Below are 26,583 nucleotides of genomic sequence, written 5' to 3'. Positions count from 1 at the left end.
AACAAGTACTGCTAGGCTACTGCTGATATCCACTCAAGACCTAAGGGGTCTTCGGTCAGCTTGTGGTGAACTCTGCCAAGCCTGCTTCTTTTGCTTCAGGGAAGTGGGGTTTTTTTGTTTTGTTTTGTTTTTGAGACGGAGTCTCGCTCTGTAGCCCGGGTTGGAGTGCAGTGGAGCAATCTTGGCTCACTGCAAGCTCTGCCTCCCGGGTACCCGCCATTCTCCTGCCTCAGCCTCCCAAGTAGCTGGGACTACAGGCGTCCACCACCGCGTCGGCTAATTTTTTTGTATTTTTTAGTGGAGACGGGGTTTCACCATGTTAGCCAGGTTGGTCTCCATCTCCTGACCTTGTGATCCGCCCGCCTCGGACTCCCAAAGTGCTGGGATTACAGGCGTGAGCCACCGCGCCCGGCCGGGAAGTGGGTTTTTTTCTGACCTAGGGTCGTTCCAGAAATGTCATCCAGGAGCCAAGGCCTGAAATCAGAGACCTCAGGAGCTATCTTCTTACGGCTACCCCACTATGGCTGAGCTGGTAATCAAGCTTCAAGACAAAGTCTCTTCTTCTTCCCTCTCTTTTCCTCAAGCAGGAGTCTCTCCACATGGCTGCGGCAGCTTGGATTGCACTGCACTGGGTCTCACCAGCCGAAGGGCTGCAGCAAGTTACTGCTTACTGGCTACTGCTGATGTTTATTCAAGGCCCAAGGGCTCTTTACTCAGCAGGTGATGAATCCTGCCAAAACTGATACCTTCCCTTCAAGGCAGTGTGTTCTCTTCTGGCCCAGGGTATGTCTAGAACTGTCACTCAGGAACTAAGTCCTAGAATAGGGGCCTCAGGGCTTTTTCTGGTGCCATATTCTACTGTGGCTGAGATGATGTCCCAGTTGCAGGACAAAGTTTTTTTTAACTCTTCTCTCTTTCCTCAAGTAGAAAGAAAGATTTTCTCCTTGAGCTGTGAACTGCACTGCCTGTGCCTAGGGTAAGGGTAATGCAGGCACTTTCTTGGCCATCCCAGTTGGCATCTCACAAGGTCACATGCACTTCAAGTTTTCTGGCTCTGAGCCTAGCAAAGCACCAGGATTTGCCCAGGAGTTGCAGTCCCAGTGGCTTAGACTGCCTTTCAAGTTTATTTAGAACCCCAGAGTGCTTTAGCCCATGGTGGTGGGGCTACCTGAAACTCAGGTTTTGATTACTGAAATGGACAATTCCTCTCTGACTAGGGCTAGTCCGAGTGCTCCGTCTGTAGGCTCTGGCTGAATTCTGCCCCATGCTGCTTTCTGCTATGACAGGCAGCACTGAGTTTTACTGCACAGTCTCACAATCACCGCACTCTCCCTTCTGTAAGGGAGAGTGCAGATTTTCTCTCTCTGCCGAGCTGCACTGCCAGGGAATGGAGGAGGGCTGCTGTTGGCAATTAATGGCTTTCTTTTTTACCCTCTTCAATGCCTCTTTGATTTGATGCTAAAACTAGGTCCTGTGAGCACTCCCCAGAGTTTTTTGCTCTTATGAAGATGCTTCTTATTTGGATGGTCATTCTATTTGGTGTTTTATCTGGGGGATGATTGCTGGAGGGTGCTATTTAGTCATCTTGCTCCACTTCCCCTGCAGCCATGTTGTTTGAATTAAGTGCCACATGTGAGGCTAGTAAGGCTAAGGTGAGCCCAGGATCAATCACGAGTGCTTTCAGATACATTCACGAGAGGTGAGTTTAGCTTTAGTTCCAAATGAAGATCATAGAGACTGCTCTGCTTGGATTTGGTAGGGGCAGGTCAGTGTGGCCCATATTCCCATTACTGCAGTAGAAATTTCTGGCATCTGTGGCAGAGAAAGGCAACTGAGTGTTGGAAAGGGGAAACTCACATTTTGGTTTTTATGTAGGACTTTCCTGGTTCTGAACCTCTCCTGTGATAAAGGACAAAGGCAGACTTTATCTGCAATTCTAGGTCCTTCTGCCTGTGGGTGTGGTGGTTTCAGGGGAAGGAGTTTTGCTCATACTTCAAAGGCATATTCTCAAGAAACAGGTGTAATTTGTGCAGATAATCACACTGGAAAGGGATCACAGAGAAGGAGAAAAAGAAAGAAATGGCTTATTCTGAGGTGAATGTGTCTCAGGTCAGAGACTGTCCACTTTTTCTTCTGAAATATCATGTGTGTAGAACTTGCAAATGTTTACTTCTCTACTATCGGGGGAACCTGCCCCCAGTATTTCAACATAGGTTCTTTCTATTTTCCGTAAGTGTCGGCCGGCTGAGAAATAAAGAGAAAGAGTACAAAAAGAGGAATTTTACAGCTGGGCCACCAGGGGTGACATCACATATCGGTAGGACTGTGATACCCACCTGAGTCTCAGACTAGCAAGTTTTTATTAAGGGTTTCAAAAAGGGAGGGAGTGTAAAATAGGGAGTAGGTACAAAGATCACATGCTTCGAAGGGCAAAAAGCAGGACAAAGATCACATGCTTCTGACGCAACAGGACAAAAGGCAAAACAGAACCGATAAGGGTCTGGGTTCAGCTGTGCACATATTGTCTTGATAAACATCTTAAACAACAGAAAACAGGTTTCAAGAGCAGAGAACCGGTCTGACCACAAATTTACCGGGGCAGAGTTTTTCCCCACCCTAATAAGCCTGAGGGTACTGCAGGAAACCAGGGTGTATCTCAGTCCTTATCTCAACCACACAAGACAGACACTCCCAGAGCTGCCATTTATAGACCTCCCCCCAGGAGTGCATTCCTTTCCCAGGGTATTAATATTAATATTCCTTGCTAGGAAAAGAATTTAGCGATATCTCTCCTACTTGCATGCCCGTTTATAGGCTCTCTGCAAGAAGAAAAATATGGCTTTTTTTGCCTGACCCCGCAGGCACTCAGACCTTATGGTTGTCTTCCCTTGTTCCCTAAAAATTGCTGTTGTTCTGTTCTTCTTCAAGGTGCAAGGATTTCATATTGTTTAAACACACATGTTTTACAATCAATTTGTACAGTTAACACAATTATCACAGTGGTCCTGAGGTGACGTACATCCTCAGCTTACGAAGATAACAGATTAAGAGATTAAAGACAGGCATAAGAAATTACAAAAGTATTATTTGGGAACTGATAAATGTCCATGAAATTTTCACAATTCATGTTCCTCTGCCGCAGCTCCAGTTGTTCCCTCCATTCAGGGTCCCTGACTTCATGCAACACGCTACTTGTGATGTTTTGCCTTATCAGTTTAACTCCTTTTTCACTTTTTATTCTCATGATAGTCAAGGGGCTCTGAGAAATACATTTTCCTTATATACCAGAGCCTTCTCCTTATTCCCTACATCCCAGCTTTTAATAAGCCATGAAAAAATTGTCACCATGAATTTATACCTGCAACATTACAAATGTTTCTTTTGTGGCTGTCCAACATGGAAGGGTGTGGAGGCCCAAGATTCCTGTTTGAGATGGGATCAGGTCTTTGGTTATCAGTGAAGAAGGAGACCATGTACTGTTTAGCTTCCATTAAATCTATACAAAACTGCTTAGAAAAATGCACATTTAATGAGAATGGTCTTTATTGCCCAGGATAACTCAGAAAGTTCTGAATAAAAAATAGAAGAGACTTCTCTCTAGGATGCTAAAGCAAGGAAATAAAAGAGGACACAAACAAATGGAAAAAAAAAAATCCATGCTCATGGATAGGAAGAATCCATATCATGAAAATGGCAATACTACCCAAAGTAATTTATAGATTCGATGCTGTTCCCATCACGCTACTATTGATTTTCTTCACAGAATTAGAAAAAATACTTTAAATTTCATATGGAACCAAAAAAGAGCCCATATAGTCAACACAGTTGTAAGCAAAAAGAACAAAGCTGGAGGCATCACACTACCTGACTTCAAACTATACTACAAGGCTACAGTAACCAAAACAGCATGGTACTGGTACCAAAACAGATATATAGACCAATGTAACAGAACAGAGGCCTCAGAAATAACATCACACATATACAACCATCTTATCTTTGACAAACCTGACAAAAATAAGCAATGGGGAATGGATTCCCTATTTAATAAATGGTACTTGGAAAACCGGCTAGCCATATGCAGAAAACAGAAACTGGACCCCCCTTCCTTACACCTTATACAAAAATTAACTCAAGATGGATTAAAGACTTAAATGTAAAACCTAAAACCATGAAAACCCTAGAAGAAAACCTAGGTAGTACCGTTTAGGACATAGGCGTGGGCAAAGACTTCATGACTAAAACACCAAAAGCAATGGCAACAAAAGCCAAAATTGACAAATGGGATCTAATTAAACCAAAGAGCTTCTGCGTAGCAAAAGAAACTGTCATCAGAGTGAACAGGCAGCCTACAGAATGGGAAAAAATTTTTGCAATCTATCCATCTGACAAAGGGCAAATACCCAGAATCTACAAGGAACTTAAACAAATTTACAAGAAAAAAGCAACCCCATCAAAAAGTGGCCAAGGGATGTGAACAGACACTTCTCAGAAGAAGACATTTATGCAGCCAACAAACATAAAAGTTCATCATCACTGGTCATTAGAGGAATGCAAATCAAAACCACAATGAGATACTATCTCACACCAGTTAGAATGGCGAGCATTAAAAAGTCAGGAAACAGATACTGGCGAGGATGTGGAGAAATAGGAATGCTTTTACACTGTTGGTGGGAGTGTAAATTAGTTCAACCATTGTGGAAGACAGTGTGGTGATTCCTCAAGGATCTAGAACCAGAAATACCATTTGACCCAGCTATCTCATTACTGGGTATATGCACAAAGGATTATAAATCATTCTACTATAAAGACACATGCACACGTATGTTTACTACAGCACTATTTACAATAGCAAAGACTTGCAACCAACCCAAATGCCCATCAATGATAGACTGGATAAAGAAAATATGGCACATATACACCATGGAATACTATGCAGCCATAAAAAGGAATGAGTTCATGTCCTTTGCCGGGACGTGGATGAAGCTGGAACCATCATTCTCAGCAAACAAACTAACACAGGAACAGAAAACCAAACACCGCATGTTCTCACTCATAAGTAGGATTTGAACAGTGAGAACACATGGACACAGGGAGGGAAACCTCACACACCAGGGCCTGTCAGCAGATGGGAGCAATGGGAGGGAGAGCATTAGGACAAATACCTAATGCATGTGGGGCTTAAAACCTAGATGGTGGGTTGATATGTGCAGCAATCCACCATGACACATGTATACCTACATAACAAACCTGCACATTCTGCACATGTATCCCAGAACTTAAAGTTTAAAAAAAAAAAAACAGTTTAACCAAAACTTAGAGCTTACAGAACATGGGAGATATTTGTAGCTTACATTTTGCTTAAAACTGATTGTTTCCTCATGACTAGACTCAGATTAAGTTGTTCCTTTTTTGTGTTAATGTTAATAATAGCACAGTAGTCTTGTATCCTTCTTTGTTAATCAGCACCTGATACAAATTTCTTTTAATATAGTTGATCTTAATTTATTTACTTGGTAAATATGCTCTCTGACAGATACTTTTCACTCTGCAGTTAATTATTTTTCTCTATTAATAGGTACCTTGGGGAGTTTTATCAAGTGATGTGCAAAAACAAGATTAAGCCATGTTTAATCTGACAGCTCTTCTTTCTTCCTACCTTCTCTTTGCATATCGTTTGCTATGGAAAATGAAGACTCTCATCTTTCTTTATTGGTCAAAAAAACCTAGGCTGTGCCGCTTACTGAATTTTTGACAAAATATTCTCCTTGGGCCAGAAGCAACGATACCACTGGCAAACTTCTTACAAATTTGGAAACTCCAGCTTTACCCTAGATCTTCAGAGTCAAAATCTAGGTTTTAACAAGATCTCCTGTTCATTGCTGTACACAATAAGATTTGAGAAGTATGCTTTTAACTCACCATGAAGTTTCCATATGGGAGCTATAGACAACTTTTCTTGTATTATGTAAATACAGCATTAAGAAATGTACATGCCTGTGTTAATGTCCTTTATTTTATACTGTATCATCAAGAAAAGTATTGCACATACACTGGTTTCATGATCTTATGCCATCTTTTCTCAGAGTTAAAAATACACTAGAGAATATTTCTGTGCTAGAAAGTATCCTATTGGATAACTCCAGTAACTCACATCAGTCAGAACCAGCTCTCTTTACTGTCATTTTACCTGATGTCAAATCAAGAATTCTTTCTATGGTCACTTGGTAAATATGTTTTGTTTTCCAGGGAGTGTTGACATTCAGGGATGTGGCCATAGAATTCTCCCCAGAAGAGTGGGAATGCCTGGACTCTGCTCAGCAGCGTTTGTATAGGGATGTGATGTTAGAGAACTATGGAAACCTGGTCTCCTTGGGTGAGAATAACTTCAATATACAACTCATATTCTACATTAAATATTTTATTTTCTTCTGGTTCTTTTGGAGGTTCTGCTTTGCATAAATGAGTTTCAGAATCCTGCTTCAAAAAGAAAAAATTGGGTATCTGTTGAGGTAGAAAATATAATTTTCAAGATGTTTCATCTTAACGTTAATCTTTCCCTTTTTTGAGCTCATCTGTATACTTAAGTCTAAATTAGTGGTAATATCAGAAATTTAGTAGCATAAAATATTGTTACCCACACCTAAAAATGCAATTTTCACAGCTGATTTTTGATTCAGTATTACTGGGTAATAGAGCTAAGAACCACAAATTTAAAATACTTTCTAAATATTCTAAAGTTTCTGTTAGGAAACAGTATATTGAAATTAATTTTCTAGAGTCTTCTATAATGTTCTCTCTTCTCTACTGAGCACAGTACTAGATTGGTAATCGGATTATCCTAGCAAGAGTCATGTTATTTTTTTCTAATAAAACAGGTCTTGCTATCTTTAAGCCAGACTTGATGACCTGTCTGGAGCAAAGAAAAGAGCCCTGGAAAGTGAAGAGACAGGAGGCAGTAGCCAAACACCCAGGTAGGTGGGAGTGAATGAAGCAAATGACACAAATGGCAGTTTCCAATGTCAAGGAGGAAGCCAGACCTTTAAACATGCTTCCAGAAGCTCTGCTCCAGTGGAAATGGTTTCTGAGAAACCTTCATTTCTTTCTCTTGCTTTAACATAGGGACATTTTTTGTCCCATTCTTGTGAATTTTCCAAGCACTGTACTTCCCCTTCAGTAATGTGTGTGTGTGTGTGTGTGTGTTTTGTTTTGTTTTGTTTTTAGTTTACAGCAATAATGAAAGTCTTTCATGGCTTGACAGAAAATGTGTGATTTGGCTGCTTTTCCATTGCTTTGGGGAAACAGCAATATCTGTATTTTTGAGAAACTATATTAAACCATTTTTTAAGTTCTGTTTTTGGATAATGTCTAAATATATAAATTTTGGTGATATTACAATTTGGATCAGAAATCCCAGGAACACCACAAAAAGATGTATACTTCCTGCTTTATAATTTTCTATTCTATGGAGTCTTCAAATGTGATTTTACAGAAATTTATGCTCAGTAATTATATCAAAACACTAAGCATCTCCCTAAATGAAACAAACTCTAAAATTGTGTTACTTCAAATGTTGTTCTTTTCATATAAACAAATGTTGGGAAATATGGCCAAATTCCTCAACTGTATGTAATATAGTTCAGTGTATCTACTTCATATGTTTATTAAATATACTCTGTCATTGGGGAGCTTAAAACATTGCCGAGTATTTTTTGTTTTGTTTTGTTTTGTTTTTTGAGACAGAGTTTTTCTCTTGTTGCCCAAGCTGGAGTGCAATGGTGCGATCTCGGCTCCCTGCAACCTCCACCTCCCAGGTTCAAGCGATTCTTCTGCCTCAGCCTCCCTAGTAGCTGGGATTACAGGCATGTGCCACCACACCCGGCTAATTTTGTATTTTTAGTAGAGACGGGGTTTCTCCATATTGGTCAGGCTGGTCTCGAACTCCCAACCTCAGGTGATCTGCCTGCCCTGGCCTCCCAAAGTGCTGGGATTACAGGTATGAGCCACTGCGCCCGGCCTGCTGAGTCCATATTAAACTCTCAATTTTAACTTTATTTTAAATAACATCATTTTGTGATTTTATTTAGTATAAAGCTTACTGTGATTGTGTCATTCATATGTATATATATAAACACATCTATATATGCATGTGTATGACACACATATAATCCCAGTAACACGAATTTTTTCACAAATAATAATTGAATACCTATGTATTGTATACAATGTATTGATTTTATATGTGTATACATAAAGAAATGATTAATACAATCAAATTAATGAACAAACACATTTATGACCTTACAAGTTACCTTTTTTGTAGTGAGAACAATTAAGATCTCTCAGCAAATTTTCAGCATACGTAACAGTATTACTTTCGGTAGTCATAAAGCTGTACCTTAGGTTACCATAACTTGTTTGCCTTTTAACTGAAAATTTGTACCATTTGAACAACATACTCTACTTTCTCCACCTCCAGGGCCTAGCACTCACCTCTATACTCTCTTCTTCTAGGAGTCCAACCTTATTATATTCTCCATAGAAGTGAGATCATACAGTATTTTTCTGTTTCTGTGCTGTTTCACTTGGCATAACGTCATCTAGGTCCATCCATGTTGTAGAAATGGCAGAGTTTTGTTATTTTTTATGGCTGAATAATATTCTATTTTGTATATATACCATGTTTTTTTTTTGTACAGTCAGTTTCCACAAACACTTTAGATTGCTTTCATATCTTGACAATTGTGAAAAATGTTTCAATGAACATGGAGGTGCAGGTATTGCTTTGAGATAGTAAATTTATTGTATATGCAGAAATGAGATAGCTGAATTGTATAGTAAGTAGTACTATTAAAAAAATTTCAAAGGAACCTACACACTAGCTTTCATAATGTCTCTAAAAAAATTGCACGTCACCAAAATTGTACAGCATCTTTTCTTTAATATATTCTTGTCAACGCTTGTTATACATCTTCTTCTTGATATTAGCAGTCCTAACAGGTATAAAGTAATATCTCACAATGAATTTAATTTGCATCTGCTGGATTGGTGACATTGAGCACCTTTCTATATACCTGTTGCCCAACTGTATGTTTTCATTTGTAAACATTTATTTAGTCCTTGGCTTATTTTTAAATTTTGTTATTATTACTATTATAGTTGTTGCCTTTTATTTGCATGAGTTTCTTATATATTTTTGATACTAACCACTTACCAGATATGGTTTTCTTATTCTATTTTTTCTTGGTTCTACAGAAGTGTTTTAGTTTGATGAAGTTTAATTTGTTTATATTTGCTTTTATTGCTGTACTTTTGCTGTCGTATCCAAAAATTCACTTCAAGACCAATATCAAGGTTTCTTCATATGTTTTCTTTTAGGATTATTAAGAATTTATGTCATTAGCATTAGAGTCCTTATTTTATATTTAGTTAATTTTTAAATATTATAAGAAAAGTGGTCTAATTTTATTCTTTTACTTGTGGGTATTCCCTTTTCCCAGTCCCAAGTGTGGAAGAGACTGTACTTTCTGCATTATGCATTCTCAGTGGCTCAGTGTCAAAGATGAGTTGATCTTACATGGATGGATTTGTTTCTGGGCTCTCCATTCTGCTCCACTGATGTCGGTGTGCATTTTTATGCACACATCATCCTGTTTTTATGACAGTAGTCTTCAGATGTAGTTTAAAATCAGAAAGTATAATGCCTCTAGCTTTGTTTTTAATCCTCAAAACTGCTTTGGATATTCAGCGTTTCTTGTAATTCCATATAAATTTTAAGATTGAATTTTCTATTACTTTGAAAAATTTTACTAAAATTTTAATAGGGCATTTATTGAATCTAAATTTTCCAATTTTATAGACTGCTCTCAGCAGGTACAAATCTTCTCTTGGGTCAATTAGCTGATAGAATCTTTTTGGGTATGCAGTGGAGAGGGGTTATACGTGGGTTGCATGACTGCTTCTTGGTCTGTTGTGGAGTTTGCCTTTAGTGGGTTTGTTACCAGGAGCCTGGGTAGTTGTTAATCCTGTCTTACTTCTTGGCAGACTGAATTGCCTTTAGGACTTTGATCTGTAGGGCCAGCACTAGGGCAGTGTTCTGCAGTACGGCTGGTATATGGTGTGCCTGATGTGTGTTTCTTACTGAGTATGTGGCAAGATTTCCCCAAGTAACTCTTTGAATACTTAGGTTGGCAGATCTTGCCACAGACTGTGACTCTCAGTGCTGAAACTGAGTCACTGAACTGTTTCAGAGAGCACAGTAAAGGCCAAGGTCTGCAGACCTACTGCTATAACCACAAATAGGCATCTTTCCCTGGGTCTCTGGATATGCAGAACCACTCCTAGGCTACGGCTGGAAGGAGCTAGAGATGGTTATGGAGTCACTACAGAATTTTAAGTCAAAATAGTTGAACCATTTCTTGACCTGTAGCCAAAGACCAAGGGTTTTCAAGTTTGCCACCTATATGAGGACCTGCCTTTTCAAAATGACTCCAATCAATCTTTAGTTCTAGCAGGTTTTAAAACCCTGTCCCTGAAAAACAAAATTATTATCAAGGTCTCTTCTTTGAGAAGGAGTCTCACTATATCACCCAGGCTGGTCTCAAACTCCCAGCCTAAAATGATTCTTCTTCTGCCTCAGCCTACAAAGTTGCTAGGATTACAGGTGTGAACCACCATGTCTGTCAACGTAATGGACTCCATGTAGTAGTTCTTATAAGACTCTTCTAGGGGTAATGAATACCCTTACCTTTGGTTCATATTAGAAAGTCTTTATTTTTGTCTTATTTTTAAAGTAAATTTCTCCCAGATTAAGTATCCCTGGTTGGTAGCATTTTTTTTCATCACTTTGAAATTTAGGAAGTTCTTAGTGAGTCCCTTTTTTCTTCAAATAACCTCTCTATGACTTTTCCCCTGCATTCTTCTTCAAAGACTCCTTTCATGAATACATTGGTCTCCTTAATCATATCTAATAAGTTACATATTCCATGTTGATGTTTTTCAACTTTTTTTGTTTTATTTTTTTCATGACTCAATGTTTATAAATAATATGTCTTTAGTTTTCTGATTTTTGTTTTCTGATCATTAATTCTGTTGTGACTCTACAAAATTTTTCAACAATTATTTTTCTGCCACAATTTCTACTGGGTTCTTTTTTTAAAATCTTTGTTCTATTTTTGTTATTGAGCATACTTAGTATCATTATTTTGACATCTTTGTCAGATAATGCAAAGATCTTTTCTTAAGGATTGAGTTTTGGAAATTTATTTCTTCAAGTGGGGTATGTTTTCTGTCTTTTTTTTATGTTATGTGATCCTTTTATGAAATTTGAAAACTTAAAAACAGCCATCTAATCTATATTTAAAGACTTGCTTAAAGAATGGCTGTAGCAATGAGCCAGGCTATAGATTTTTTAGTGCTTCACAAACATGTTCTCAGTTATGTCTTTGGACTTTTGTGTGTAATTTCTAAGTTAAAGAGATTTTTCCTCATTTTCTTGTCAGATTCTATAATCTTTTGCTTCCTTAGATGACTGTGGCATGGCAGTTCCTCTAGTATTATAACAACATTCACCTTCTAGCAGATACAAACTATAATTCTCATTACTCCATCATTTTCATATTAAGGGAGACAGACTCTATTAATCAGAACTTTAAACAGACCCATTGTTTTAGATTTCTCCTGAGGATAGTACTGGGAGTTGATTGTGTTTTACTTAGACCAATTGCTGTTGAAGGAAAGAACAGTTGTGTTGGAAGTCTTTAAGCTAGACCTGGTTACCTTCTGCAGCATAGAAAGTATTACTGGACTGGAATGTGAAATGAGTGGAAAGAATAGCCATACACTCAGATAGGTATGAATGATTTAGCGGATAACACATATGAAAGGTCCAAAAGTGAAGGAGAAAACAAGAGTTTAAAATGTGGATTGGGAGGCTATTCTTGAAAAGCCTCTTACTGTCATGGAGGACAATTTTTTGATGTATGCTTATTAAGCTTTTGAATTCTTTAAGGCTTCTATCCATTTAATCTGCTGGTGCATTCACAGTGAGAGACAACTCCTTTTTATGCTGTAAGGATCTAAATAATCTAACTGCTCTTCTATTGCTTTGAGGGATCTGGAAAATTTGTCCAAATTTTTGGAGCTGGTTTTTAAAAATCTGTGCATAGTTATGTTAGACATCTGTGAGAGGAGTAGGGAGATTTGGTTAAGAGATTTGAGAGAGGCCCGGGACAGATGTTACATGTTTCTGCTTTATAATTTCCAGTCAGTTGATCATACAGAAAATGAAAGTGAGAACTTTTATCAGAGCACAAAGCATCTGATTAAGTACAAGAAAATCTAAACATCTATTTTACTTCAAAAGTATATTTTTCTTAGCAGGAACTAAACTTAGAAATTTAAATTCTATATGACAAATGCCTCTACTGTGGAATAGTTGATTTTATCTACTCACCTGACAGAATTCCTAAAAACACTAATACCATAGGTTACTTAGAACACTGTCCAGCACATAATAAATTCCAAATTGTTACCTATTTCTTAATAACTATTACTTTATAATTTTATCTTTACTATGAAGACTACTAGGGCTGTGTCTTATATATATGTTTTTCTTTCTGATTTGTGTTTAACAACTATGCCTGTAATTTCACAAGTTCTGAAGTAATGTGCTCAAATACATGTTATATAAAAAGTGAACTAGATAATAGGCACACCATATAATCTTTGATTTATATGTTTAAGTTTACTGCATACAAAAAGTTACTAGCATTTTCATCAACTTTTCTCAAACTTTGTCTATGTGATTGTATAAATTTATTTCTAATTATTTTATTTTATACCATATTGTACTGTATTTATGTTGTTTATATTATTTAGTATGTAATGCTTTGCTTCCAAAGGTCGCCTTGCCTTTACATTTTTTGCAAAAATAGCAGCTATACATTAATGACATAATAAGTATGTCTAGTATTATTTAAGTGCCTATTCATATTTTCTCATCAAAGCTTTTTATGAATGATTATAATGCATTTTCTATAAAATGTTACTGCTTTCACTGTATACTAGTGATTCAAACTTTATTGTCTTCAACAGCAATGACATGAAATCAATCTAGTTGCCCACCAGTGGTGGACTGGATAAAGAATATGTGGTACCTATATACACATTGAAATACGACACAGCCAAAAAAAATTATGTTCTTTGTAGCAACACTGATGCAGCTGAAAGCCATTAACTTAAGTAAATTAATGGAAAAAAAAACCCAGAAAGACAAATACTGCATGTTCTTACTTATAAGTGAGAGCTAAATATTGGGTATACATGGATATAAAAATGAAAACAATAGACACTGGGGACCACTAGAGGAGGAAGGGAGGAAAGAGACAAGGCCTGAAAAGCTACCTATGGGGTACTGTGCTACCTACCTGAGTAGTAGTAGCAGCTATTCCAAACCTTAGCAATACATAATATACCCATGTAACAAACCTAGACATGTGGCCTCTGAACCTATAGGAAAAGTTGAAATTAAACAAAATACCAAAATATGTGCAGTCACAGTTAAAATGCATGGCTATCTAGAATAATTATTGTTTAGTAGTACACTATGTTGATTCAATATTTTTTGGTTAATTTTTTTGTTAAATTTTGTTCCACCATTTTATATTTTAGTGGCTTATGTTTTACAGTAGGCTATGTCACATTAATTAATTGTGTTTTTAGTTTTTATTTATGTATCATAATTTTGTATGACAATAATTCAACTCTGTACACATTAAAACATTTGGACAAAAGTCAGATATTAATCAATCATACATATGTTGCCAATATAATTATTTCTGTGTTTGCCTGTGTAAATATTACCCCTATTTTATGACTTGTATATTTGCTTTTTGTTGTTGTTGTTAGTAGGCAATGATTGTTTTATTCTTAATTGTAAGAAATACAAGGGCCGAGCATGGTGGCTCACACCTGTAATCCCTTCACTTTGGGAGGCGAAGGCGGGCAGATCACCTGAGGTCAGAAGTTCAAGACCAGCCTGGCCAACATGGCAAAACCCCGTCTCTAGTAAAAGTATAAAATTAGCCAGGTGTGGTGGTGTGCACCTGTAATCCCAGCTCCTGCAGATGCTGAGGCAAAAGAATCACTTGAACCTGGGAGGCAGAGGTTGCAGTGAGCCGAGACGGCACCACTGCACTCCAGCCTGGGCTTCAAGACCAAAACTCTGTCTAAAAAATAAAAAATGTATACTCTTTAATATTTTCAGGTATATAGTTCAGCTTTGTTAAGTATATTGACATTTTTAACAACATATCTTTAGAACATTTTATTTTTGTAAAAGAAATATGCTATACACATGAATCCACTACTCATTTTTCCCATTGTCTGGCCCTTTACAAACATCATTCTATTTTCTGTTTTTAAGGATGTAACTATTTTAGATATTCCATGTAAGTAGATTCATACAGTATTTTTTTGTGTGTGGCTGGCTTACTAATTTAGCATGTGGTCTTCAAAATTTGTCTTTATAATAAATATTAGAAGATTTCCTGCTGTTAAAAAGCTGATTAATATTCCCTTTTTTGTATTTTAAATTATATTTATCAATTCATTTGGTAAGGGAAGTTTAAATTGCTTTTACCTATTGGCTTTTGTGGATAATGCTTCAATATGGTGTACAAATAACTCACTTGACCATATATTAAAGAGTTTATATCTGTGCTGCATTGTGTTTCATTACTTTGGTGTTCTACCTTTATACCAGTACCAAAGTGCTTTGATTGCTGTAGGTTTGTTTTGTGTTTGGAAATTGTTAAGCATAATGCTTCCAATATTTTTCTTCTTTTTAAAGATTGTCAGGCTTTTCATGTTCCCTTGAGACCTTACGTAATTTTGTGGGGTTTTTTTCTTTTTGGAAAAGTAAAATTTATTTTATTTTTTATATATTTATTTTTTTTGAGATGGAGTCTCGTTCTGTCGCCCAGGCTGGAGTGCAGTGGTATGATCTCGGCTCACTGCAAGCTCTGCCTCCCGGGTTCACACCATTCTTCTGCCTCAGCCTCTGGAGTAGCTGGGACTACAGGTGCTCACCACTGCACCTGGCTAATTTTTTTTTTTTTTAGTGGAGACGGGGTTTCACTATGTTAGCCAGGATGGTCTCGATCTCCTGATCTCATGATCTGTCTGCCTTGGCCTCCCAAAGTGCTGGGATTACAGGCGTGAGCCACCATGCCCGGCCAGGAAAAGTAAAATTTAAAATTGAAAAAGGGGTGGGTGTGTTCAATGTGTGGGTCACTTTAAGCAGCATGGACATCTTCACAATATTATGTCTTCCAACCCTTGAAAAAGAGCATGCTCAAAAGTGTGTTTGTTGGGTGCGGTGGCTCATGCCTGTCATCCCAGCACTTTGGGAGGCCAAGTTGGGCACATCATAAGGTAAGGAGATCGAGACCATCCTGGCCAACATGGTGAAACCTTGTCTCTACTAAAATACAAAAAATTAGCTGGGCTTGGTGGTGCGTGCCTGTAGTCCCAGCTACTTGGGAGGGGAGGCTGAGGCAGGGGAATCACATGAACCCAGGAGGGGGAGGTTGCAGTGAGCCGAGATCGTGCCACTGCACTCCAGTCTGGTGACAGAGCAATACTCCATCTTAAAAAAAGAAGGTGTGTTGTTTAATTTTTATGCTTTTTGAATTTTTCAGCTTTTCTTCTGTTAACTGATTTCTAACTAGTTCAGATCATTCCATTTGGACCATAAATAATTGTCCATAAAATTTCAATTAAAGAAATTGTTAAGACTTTTGTGGTGCCACAGGTCATCCATCTAGGAAAATGTTTCATGAGCTATTGAAAAAAATGTGTATTCTGCTGTCTGTATACATTTGTTAGGTGTAATTATTTTATAGTGCATTCAAGTTTTTTGTTCCCTCATTGATATTCTGTCTTGCTTTATTTATTAGTGAAAGTAGGATGTTAATGTATCCTTCCATTATTATATTGCTGTCTATTTTTGCTTCAATTCTGTCAATGTGTATTTTATGTGTTTGGGAAAACTGTCTTGTATTTATAGGTTCTTAGTGAATGAACCCTCTTACTATAATTGAATGTCCTACTTTGTCTCTTGTCAATTTTGACTTAAAGTAAATTATGTGAAATATGACAGTTTTCAACTTAATTGTTGCTTCTTCTCCTCTCATTTGGTTAACACTTGCATAAAATCTATTTTTCATCCTGCCATTTTCAGTCTTTTTTTTATTGGATCTAAAGTGAATCTCTTGAAGACATGATATAGTTAGATCTTGATATAGATCTTGATATATATCATGATATAGTTAGATTTTTTTTTCATTTTGAAGGATACCTTTGCTGGATATAGTATTCTTGCCTAGACTTTTTTTTTTTCCAGTGCTTTAACTATGTCATCCTACTCCCTTCTTGCCTGAAAGATTTATGTTGTTAAATTTACTCGTAATCTTGCAGAAGCATGCATATAAATAACACGTCTCTTTCTTCTTCCTGAATCCCAGATTCTCTTCTTGTCTGCGACTTTTAAAACATTGCTTATGTTATGTCTTATTAGAAATCTCTTTGTGTTAATCTTAGTTGAAATTTGCTGAGCTTCTTGATTTTCTTATATTTTTTACTAATGTTGATGTGCATATTAGTCTTTTTTTGTAGTTCTACTACACAATTTTTATTTCTTTCTGTGCTTTTTATCTTTTTGTTGGTTTCATTTTTGTTATTTCATTTTTTTAACTTCCATTTTACTAATTGAGCATCATTGAGATGTAATTTTGATTTTCTAGGGTAATTTATTTTTTTCTTTTAAAAAATAGATCGAGACTTTAATTCAAATTGTCTCACGTAATTTTTACATCTTCTTTTTTTAATTGATTTCTGGATATTCATTTTTATCTTTGAGCCATATTATCTTGATGTTTTGTATATGTTGTAATGTTGCAATTTTTATAATAAAAAGCCACATGTCAAAATCTGTATTAAGTGACTTTTGTCTGAGCAAATATGATACCAATTTTTTAGGCTAGAGATTCTTGGAGTCTCTCAAGCCTGTTCTGTGAATGTTTTCTCTGAGCTTGTGTGTTTTTTAGTTAAAAAATATTCCTCATGTTTTGTTTTTGAGTGTTACTCTTGTTGCCCAGACTGGAGTGCAATGTTACGAGCTTGGCTCATTGCAACCCCCACCTCCTGAGTTCAAGCGATTCTCCTTTCTTCTGCCTTAGCCTCTCAAGTAGCTGGGATTACAGGCATCTGCCACCACACCCTGCTAGTTTTTGTATTTTTAGTTGAGACAAGGTTTCACCATGTTGGCTTGTCTGGTCTTGAACATCTGACCTCAGGTGGTCCACCTGCCTCATCCTCCCAAAGTGCTGGGATTACAAGTGTGAGCCACCACTCATGGCCATTCACTATGTTTCTTATTGAGATCCCTTAGTCACTTGCTATACCCATTGTCTGTCTATGATACTGAAGTCTTTCTTCTCTTTTAACAGTCATTTACCTTTGGTCTCAGCTCTCCGAGACTGTCAATGTATACCACCTTTCCTTTCAACACTGTCATGGAATATAGAAATTAGTCTTTGGTAAGATCTCAATAAGCCAGAAGCATGGACACATGTGCCACTATTTTATTTATTTTTGGAGGGGGAAGACAGGAGTTTGGAGTCTATAGTTAGAGTCATCATAGGATGAAGAATGGCTGTGGTGGGTAAATATGAAATACTTTTATTACATTTCTATGTGGTTCTTGGCATTTTGCTCACTTGGTGTGCCACAAATGCTTAACTGGATCTTAGACTTCTTGCAAAGGCATTTTGGTCAGTATATTTCTGTTAGGTTTGTATGTCTATAAGAATATAGAGCCTGGGGTATTTTATTGTCATTTTGTTAATGCGCTTTGTATAATTATGTATTTGTGAAGTATATTCACCTGAGTCTAATGAGGGAGAATTTTATTTTTTTTCTCCAGCTGGCTCTTTTCATTTTACTGCAGAGATATTGCCGGAGCATGACATAAAAGATGCATTTCGAAAAGTGATTCTGAGAAAATATAGAAGCTGTGACCTTAATAATTTACATTTAAAGAAAGACAACCAAAGTGTGGGTAATTGCAAGGGGCAGAAAAGCAGTTATAATGGCCTTCATCAATGTTTGTCAACTACCCATAGCAAAACCTGTCAATGTAATAAATGTGGCAGAGCTTTTCAGTTGTGCTCAATCTTCACTGAACAAAAAGACATTTTTAGCAGAGAGAAATGCTACAAATGTGAAGAATGTGTCAAAGACTGTAGGTTCTCAGATTTTACTAGACATAAGAAAATTCATACTGCAGAGAGATGCTACAAATGTGAAGAATGTGGCAAAGCCTTTAAAAAGTTTTCAAACCTTACTGAACATAAGAGAGTTCATACTGGAGAGAAACCTTACAAATGTGAAGGATGTGGCAAAACTTTTACCTGCTCCTCAACCCTTATGAAGCACAAGAGAAATCATACTGGAGACAGACCCTACAAATGTGAAGAATGTGGCAAAGCCTTTAAGTGCTTCTCAGACCTTACTAATCATAAGAGAATTCATACTGGAGAGAAACCCTACAAATGTGAAGAATGTAACAAAGCCTATAGGTGGTTCTCAGACCTTGCTAAACATAAGATAATTCATACTGGAGACAAACCCTACAAATGTAATGAATGTGGAAAAGCTTTTAAGTGGTTCTCGGCCCTTAGTAAACATAAGAGAATTCATACTGGAGAGAAACCTTACATCTGTGAAGAATGTGGCAAAGCCTTTACCCGCTCGTCAACCCTTTTTAACCACAAGAGAATTCATATGGAAGAGAGACCTTACAAATGTGAAGAATGTGGCAAAACTTTTAAGTGCTTCTCAGACCTGACTAATCATAAGAGAATTCACACTGGAGAGAAACCCTACAAATGTGAAGAATGTGGCAAAGCATCGAGCTGGTTCTCACACCTCATCAGACATAAGAGAATTCATACTAGAGAGAAGCTCCACGAGTGTTAAAAATGTGGAAAAGTCTTTACCAAGTCCTCATACTGTGTTCAATATCTGAAATTTAATACTGAACAAATGCAGTATAAATGTAATGACAGTGGAAGAACATTTATCATCTTAGAGGGTCTCTAAGAACTTACTTTATAATCTGGTTGCTTATATGTTGGGTGCATATATAGCCCTTTGCTATTATGTAATGCCCTTCTTTTTTTTTTTAATCTATGTTAATTTCAAGTCTGTTTTGTCAGAAACTGGGATTGCAACTCCTGCTTCTTGTTTTCTATTTGCTTGGTAGGCTTTTCTTTTTCCCTTTATTTTGAGCTTATTTGAGATGGGTGTCTCGATTAAAGCATACCATTAGATCTTGATTCTTTTTTCAGCTTGCCATCTGTGTTTTAATTTGGGTATTTAGCCCATTTACATTTAAGGTTAGTATTCATATGTGTGGATTGGATTCTGTTATTAGGATCTTAGCTGGCTATTTTGCACATTTGTTTCTGTGGTTGCTTTATAGTGTCCGCAGTTTGTATACTTTAGTGTGCTTTTGTAGTGACTGGTAAGTCTTTTTCTTATTTAATGCTTTTTTCAGAAGCTCTTTTAAGACAGATCCTATAGTAACAGATTTTCTCAGCATTTGCTTATCTGAATAGGATCATATATATTTTTTGCTTCTGAAGCTTTCCTTGGTCAGATATGAAATTCTGTGTTGGAATTCTTTTTTTAAGAATGTTGAATATTGGCCCCTAATCTCTTTTGACTTGTAGGATTTCAGCTGAAAGATTCGTTGTTTTTCTCATGAGCTTCTTTTTAGAAGTGACCTGGCCTTTCTCTCTAGCTGCCTTTAACATATTTTTTCTTTCATTTTGACCTTGGAGAATCTCATGATTATGTGTCTTGAGGATGACCTTCTCGTGGGGTATCTTACTGGGGTTCTCCACATTTCCTGCATTTGAATGTTGGCCTCTCTAGGTTGGGGAAGTTCTCATGGATGTTATCCTGAAATATGTATTTCAAGTTGTTTTCATTCTTCCCATCACTTTCAGGCAATCTCTTGCATCATAGATTTGGTTTCTTTACATAATCCCATATTTCTTAGAGGTTTTGTTCATTCCTCTTTATTCTTTTTTCACTATTCTTGTCTGTCTGATTTCAGAAAGCCAGTCTTGAAGCTCTGAGATTCTTTCCTCTGCTTGGCCTATTCTGCTGTTAATATTTGTGATTACATTATAAAGGTTTTGTATTGTGTTTTTCAGTTCTATCAGGTCGGCCACATTTTTTCTCCAGACTGGCTGTTTTTTCCATCAGTTCCTGCAATTTTTTTTTCCTTCCTTTCATTGGGTTGCAACTTACTTTTGTAACTCAGTGAAGTTTATTTCTACCCATATTCTGAATTCTACTTCTGTCATCTTAGGCCTTGCTGGAAACGTAATTTGGTCATTCGGATGAAAGAAGTCCACTCTGGCTTTTTGTGTTTTTATCTTTGCACTGATTTTGTCTTATCTTTGTGGGTATATCTTTGAGGTTGCTGACCTTTGAATGGACTTTTTTTTTTTTTTTTAATTCTATTTGATGGTCTTGAGTATTTGATTGTGGTATAAGATGGATGCAGCCAACAGGCTTTGTTCCTGGGAGGTTTTTTGTTTTGTTTTGTTTGGTGGTGGTGGTGGACGGGCAGTGCTCAGCTCACAACCCAGAGTCTGCATACTCTAACTCTGGGGGACTTGTTTTGAGCCCCAGCTGTGTTCTCTGGCTCCTTGAGATTTGGAGTTTGCGATTCTGTGGGACTAAGGTGCTATAGCTGGAGCAGAGTGCTAGTAAATTTGGGGTTTCTGCCTGTCTTTGGGTATTCACCTCAGTGGCAGGAGCAAAGCAGCTGGGAGGGGAGTGGGGGATACCTGTTGGAGACTGCGTGCTGTTGCACTAAAGGTGGTGTTGGCTTGGGGCAGGATACTAGCCAGTAAAGGTTTTGATGCCTTCTCTGTGCCCCCCAAGAAGGAGTGATTGTTCAGAGTGTGGGAGGATACCCTGTTCTCTGCACAGTGTTAGCACAAAGGCAGGGGTGGAGTTTTCTGGCTCTCTGCCCACCAAAGTTTCATCTACAATGGCAGTTGCTGGGGGTGGCGGGGCATATTGCATTCCCATTTGCTCGTGGGGCAAGCAAAGCCAAACGTGCCTTTGCAGACATGTGCCAGCAAAGAAATATGGGGAGTTGCCATGGTATCGCAGGAAGCTGCAGTACGGGGAAGAAATGTGGGCTGGTGCAGTCATAGGGGCTGCCTTGCTGGAGCTCTTCATGAGTCAGGCATGTCCCTCCAGTGCAGATGCTCTGGTATGAGCTTCCAGGGTACCTGAGACTGCCCCGTAAGCAGCTGTGGCCAGACTGGGTCCCTGGGAGAGGCCAGCAGACCAAGGAGTGCTCAGTTGGACCAGCTTCTTCTGATTTGCAAGACCATCCTGCAGAAATTAGGCCCAACAGTTCCCCTAGGGCTAAAGTCTCTTATGGGAGAAAGTTGAGCCTAGAGAAATGGCCATCACTGGCCACACTTTACTGCAGATGCTCTTGCACCAAACCCTCTGGCCACCACATGAGCTGGCTTGCTGCCTCATCTCTTTTCTTGTCTTCTGGGGGCTGCATCTCAGAGAGCTGTAGGTCAGCAATTACTCAGTGCAGCCAGCCCAGGATGGAGGATCTCTACTTTTGGCTAAGTTAGGATTTTACTGTCTGGTGAGGAGCAGTGGGTAGTTTGTGGGACCCATGGACAATGGGCTGGCTTCCTCTCCTTGAGTAAACTGCAGTTTGAGGTGTGAGTAAGGCACTTAGGGTTTTGGATTTTTTATTAGTCTGAGGGTAGGTAGCAAGGACAGTTGTACTGCAGAGGCCCCTGGATGCTCTGTCCAGGGAGTTGCTAAGTTGCTACTGGCTCAATAGCTCTGGCAATGATTGGCTAGTGGCCTAGGCCTGGCGAACCTGCCTCGTGAGAATATATGAGAACAGGCACTCACGTAACAGTCTGACCACTTCTGAAGGGCTGCTGCAGTATGCTGGGTGTCCACTGCAGTTTCTACTCACCTCAGATTTTCCAGTACTGGAAGTTACCACCACTGAATGCTGCAAAACAGCAACAATGGCAGCATGCCCTTTTCTCTGGGAGTGCCATCCCAGGTAGGTATAGACCTGTTTCCAGCCCAAAAGCACCTGTAGGAGGTAGCTGGAAGCCCCTGTTGAAGGTCTTACCCAGTGAGGAAAACATGATTGGGGACCCACTTAAGAAAGCAGTCTAGCCATATTTTTGTAGGACAGCTCTGCTGTTCAGAGGTACCACTTCCACCCCCAGTTTATTTGGATTCTCCAAAGCCAGAAGGCTGAAACAGCTAACTCACACAAACAGCAAAAATGGCAGCTCACTCCTCCCTCTAGGAACTGTATCCCAAAGGGGTTTCAAAACTCCATCAACCAAACAGCGCTGGTGGTGGTAGCTGGAGACCCTCATTGGGAAGCACTTTCCAGTGAGAAGGAAGGAAACGGGGGACCTGCTTTAACAGGCAGTCTGTCCATGTCTTTTTAGAGCACCTGTACTGTGCTAGGAGATCCTTTCTGCACCCCGGTCAGCTTGGGCTCTTCAAAGCCTGAAGGCTGGAATGGCTGAGTTGCCCAAGCAGCAAAGATGGTGGCCCACTCCTCTTTCTGGTAGCTCCATCCCAGGGAGGTGCAGTGCTGCTACCAATGGTTGGCTGGACTCTAAGCCAGTAGGTCTTACCGTGTGAGGCATTGTTGAAGTGAGTCCCACAGACCATCACTATCAGCCCCCTGGATTCTGCCTCTTTCCTATGGGTATGTTCAGGGGTGTAACCTGCTTTGCTCGAGTTGCAGCTACTTTTTCTGGAAAGCCAGTATCTAAGGCTCTTGAATCTGCACAGGCCTGAGTGGCTGCTCTGCTGAGACTCCATGTAGTTCTGTGTGTTAAACTGAAGGCCTTGGTGAAGTGGGTTCATGAGGGTATCTCCTCACCTGAAGGTTGCAGAGATCTGTAGGAGAATCATGGGTTTCTAGGGTCACACATGCACTCACTGCTTTACTGGGTGGGGAGGTTCCCTTGGCTCCATGTTCTTCCCCAGTGGCCCATTGTCCTGCCTTGCTTTACTCCATTCTCCATAAGTTGTTTCTTTGATTATTCTCAATGCAAGTACCTGGATGTTTCAGTTGCAGGTGCTGTATTTATGTATACCTTGCATTACTGTCTATGAGAACTACACAGTCTAGCTGCTTCTAATCAGCAATCTCGGTCACTTTTCTCTAAAAGGAACCTACTTTTTTATATTAAAAGGATTCAGTATTTTTCAAAAGCAAATTTTGATGTAATTTAACTCTTACATTTGATGCTGTGTCTTCATTTCTAGAATTTATGTGAAAGAACATGGTCAATGGTTGCTGCACCAGAGTTATGAGAGGTTCTTCTATATTAGATGGACAGATTTATATACTTTTCCATGGAAGATTACATAAACTGAAATCTAAGATACATGAAGAAATTCTAAGTGGAAAGGCCACTTAGTAGTTAGTTTACAGCAGTATCGTAAATGACAGGATGATAGGAGTGTGGTAAGTGATCAGGATAATAATCTGCTTAGTAAGAGAAACAATTTGAATTTTAGAAGGAAATTGCCTTACCATTTGCAAATTAAGGTAATTAAAATACAGTGAATTTCAAAATGCTTTTTTAATGGCAATGTGTGAACTTAATTTGTTTTAATAAACCAAAATTGTTGTTATTGTGTTAAGGCTATTTTACATTGAATGTGTATCTTGCCATTGATGTTAATTTATCCCATCTTAACCCAAGGTTGTAGGTAACAATATACTATTGGGTGACGGTGGACTAACATCTCTAGTGATCCCTTTGTCAGTGGTCTTTAACTTAAAATAATTTAGAGAATATGGTTTCTACAACTTACATTTTTGTTTTCTTGTAACTACAGGTTATTATGATGGTTATAACCAAGATTATAATTGGAGCTATATGTTTCTGAATTCTGAACAACTATTTACAAAATTTTATCCTACTTTTTTTCTGTTGAACATATGACTTCTCTGGTCTGCTAAACATACAGACCTTTAGTTTTGGTTTACATGGATTTAAATGTATAGATATATAACTGTAAAATAAACTTTAGATGTAACAGATTTATAGAGAAAGTAATCTTATGTGTTTATGGTTGTGTACCTACTTTGAGAAGAAAAGAAAAATATTAGAATGAAACATAATTTTACAAGTGTTGATCACTTACCAGCAAACCAGAAACTTCAAAGATTTTGAAAGCAAATCTGTTTCCTCTGCTGTGTATTAAATTGATTTATCTAAAATGTTATTGCTCCTGGCTTAGAATCATCTTGTGCAAATTCTCTTTTTTTGTTGTTTGTCTGTTTGTCTGTTGCTCACCATAGACATAATATGTAATTTTCATCTAATTTCATAAAACATTCTTTGTATAATCCCCTCAGAGATTATAAAAGTGACTTTGATAAAATTTAATGGTGTTCACAAAATAATTTTCATGTGAGTAATTTCATAGTGCGTGTATTGTATGTTATTTAGTATATTTTATATTTTGTTTCAATTAGAGAATGCTATTCCAATTTTTATTGTTCATTTTACTTTATAAAATTGACATAATTGAGTTTATTAAATTTATTGGGCCAATTTAAGTAAACAGTTGAATGTTTCATAATTCATGAGGTCTTTTTAGCATATACATGAAGTAAACAAAGACAATACTAGCTATGTAATAGAAGCTACATAATTAGAAGTAAATATTCTTTTTGAAATTAGCCTGTGGTCTCAGGTGAAAAATGGAAAATATCTATAGTAAAAAAAATGACATTAATTCTGCATATGAAGAGAGCATAATTGTATCCATGCCGCACAATTGACTCTTACAATTGAAACAAGATGAAGAGATGGACATTTTAGCAAAACTAAGTGAAAACCTTGTAAAATTTTCAGATTATGTTTCTACATTTAAACATCTACTGGGGGAGGTAGAGGCCAATTCTATGCAGTCAAACCTGGAATTGCTGACACGTTAAGAGTATGCACCACAGGTATTGAAACCTAAAATGCCCTAACTCTTTTCATATAGATTAACAAAATATAAAATATGGTTGTAGTCTTCCTCCTCTATATTCTGTCTTAGAACTATCAAGCCATTTCAAGTAGATTTAATTCTAGATTTTTTTTTTTTTTCTCTTTTTGAGATGGAGTCTCGCTCTGTCACCCAAGCTGGTGTTTAGTGGCGTGATCTCAGCTCACTGCAACCTCCGCCTCCCAGGTTCAAGCAATTCTCCTGCCTCACCCTCCCAAATAGCTGAGACTACTGGTGCCCATCACCAGGCCCAGCTAATTTTTTGTATTTTTAGTAGAGATGGGGTTTCACCATGTTAGCCAGGATGGTCTTGATCTCCTGACCTCATGATCCACCCATCTCAGCCTTCCAAAGTGCTGGGAATACATGGGTGAGCCACCACACCTGTCCTCGATTTTAGATCTTAACACAGCACATCCTCAACTTATTGTCTCCGAGGATAGAAAAGCTGTGTGATGGAAGAACAAAACCAAATGTATGTTATAACCCAAGGAGATTTTATTTCTGCCCTGCTTTCCTGGGCTGTCAGAAGTGTAGTTCTGACAGACATTACTGGGAGGTAGAAGTGGGAAACAAGCCTAAATGAAAATTATGTGTGTGTCAAGACTGTCTTCTTAGGACCTGGCAGGATCAGCCTTCAGTTCTGGATTAATCTGGGGGCAATTGGATGATATATAGAGTGGTTATGCTGCATCAGGTCCTGAGAAAACCCACTTTCTGCCAGTAGTAAAATCCAGTAAGGTTGGTATTCTTTTGGACTATGAATTGGGTGATTTTTTAAAGTAATATAAATGATAGGTTTGTTCTGTGTATTTTAATGATTCTTTCACAAGAGCTGTTTGGCCTTATTACTATACTGAAGTAGATTCTGAACATCTTAAAATCTGTTCATTATCAGATGCTGAAAGATAAAGAACAAGTAAATGAATCTATTTCAGTTTTTGTGGGTAATTTGGCCAGTAAATTTAATGTTATTTCTTTAAGTTTTACTACTGAAGGCCAGAATAGATTTTTTTCCCTTAAGTTTTTGGCAAGTATAAAAGCACATTCAGAATGTCACTTTCATAGATACTATGAATATCAATTGTCAAGTGTGTTGATTTCTAAGATAAAATATTTGAGAATTAATATTACCCATCTTGTCCAATAAAATGTTTTTAAGTTGCCTATTTTTAAAAAAATCTATCAATTTTGAATTGCATACCTAGCTAAATTTTTTTTTAAGATTGAGAGTGAGATGTAAAATAATTTATACAAGTAATATAAACTAAGTTTACTTAAATTATTTACTTATTTAAGAAATCTAATTACATTTTAAATAAATTGCTGTTAGCTGTTAGTATTTGTGTAGCATTTTTTTTTTTAAGTTTTTTCCTCTAAAGCAGATAACGATTTGAACAAAGAAGAAAACAA

The 26,583-nt window shown here is 37.7% G+C and overlaps 1 protein-coding gene across 9 annotated transcripts in view; it reads left to right on the top strand.

Moving 5' to 3' along the window:
• ZNF736 (zinc finger protein 736) overlaps positions 1-24,738 on the top strand; it is a 47,777-nt gene extending 23,039 nt beyond the window's left edge. For 6 of the 9 annotated variants that reach the window (XM_055293044.2, XM_063608914.1, XM_055293043.2 and 3 more), the window contains 3 exons: positions 6,247-6,373; positions 6,876-6,971; positions 17,984-24,738. In XM_055293044.2, coding sequence (XP_055149019.1) covers positions 6,247-6,373; positions 6,876-6,971; positions 17,984-19,038 — 1,278 coding nt within the window. In that variant the 3' untranslated portion in view covers positions 19,039-24,738. The remainder of the gene's footprint in view (positions 1-6,246; positions 6,374-6,875; positions 6,972-17,983) is intronic. The other 3 variants (XM_055293046.2, XM_063608917.1, XM_063608916.1) reach the window with 1 other exon arrangement.
• The last annotated feature ends 1,845 nt before the right edge of the window (positions 24,739-26,583 follow it).

Source organism: Symphalangus syndactylus, chromosome 9 (assembly GCF_028878055.3).
Source record: "Symphalangus syndactylus isolate Jambi chromosome 9, NHGRI_mSymSyn1-v2.1_pri, whole genome shotgun sequence".
Lineage (NCBI taxonomy): Eukaryota > Metazoa > Chordata > Mammalia > Primates > Hylobatidae > Symphalangus > Symphalangus syndactylus.
The sequence above is the reverse complement of the archived record's forward strand: the minus strand, read 5'-3'. Positions and strand labels throughout refer to the sequence as shown.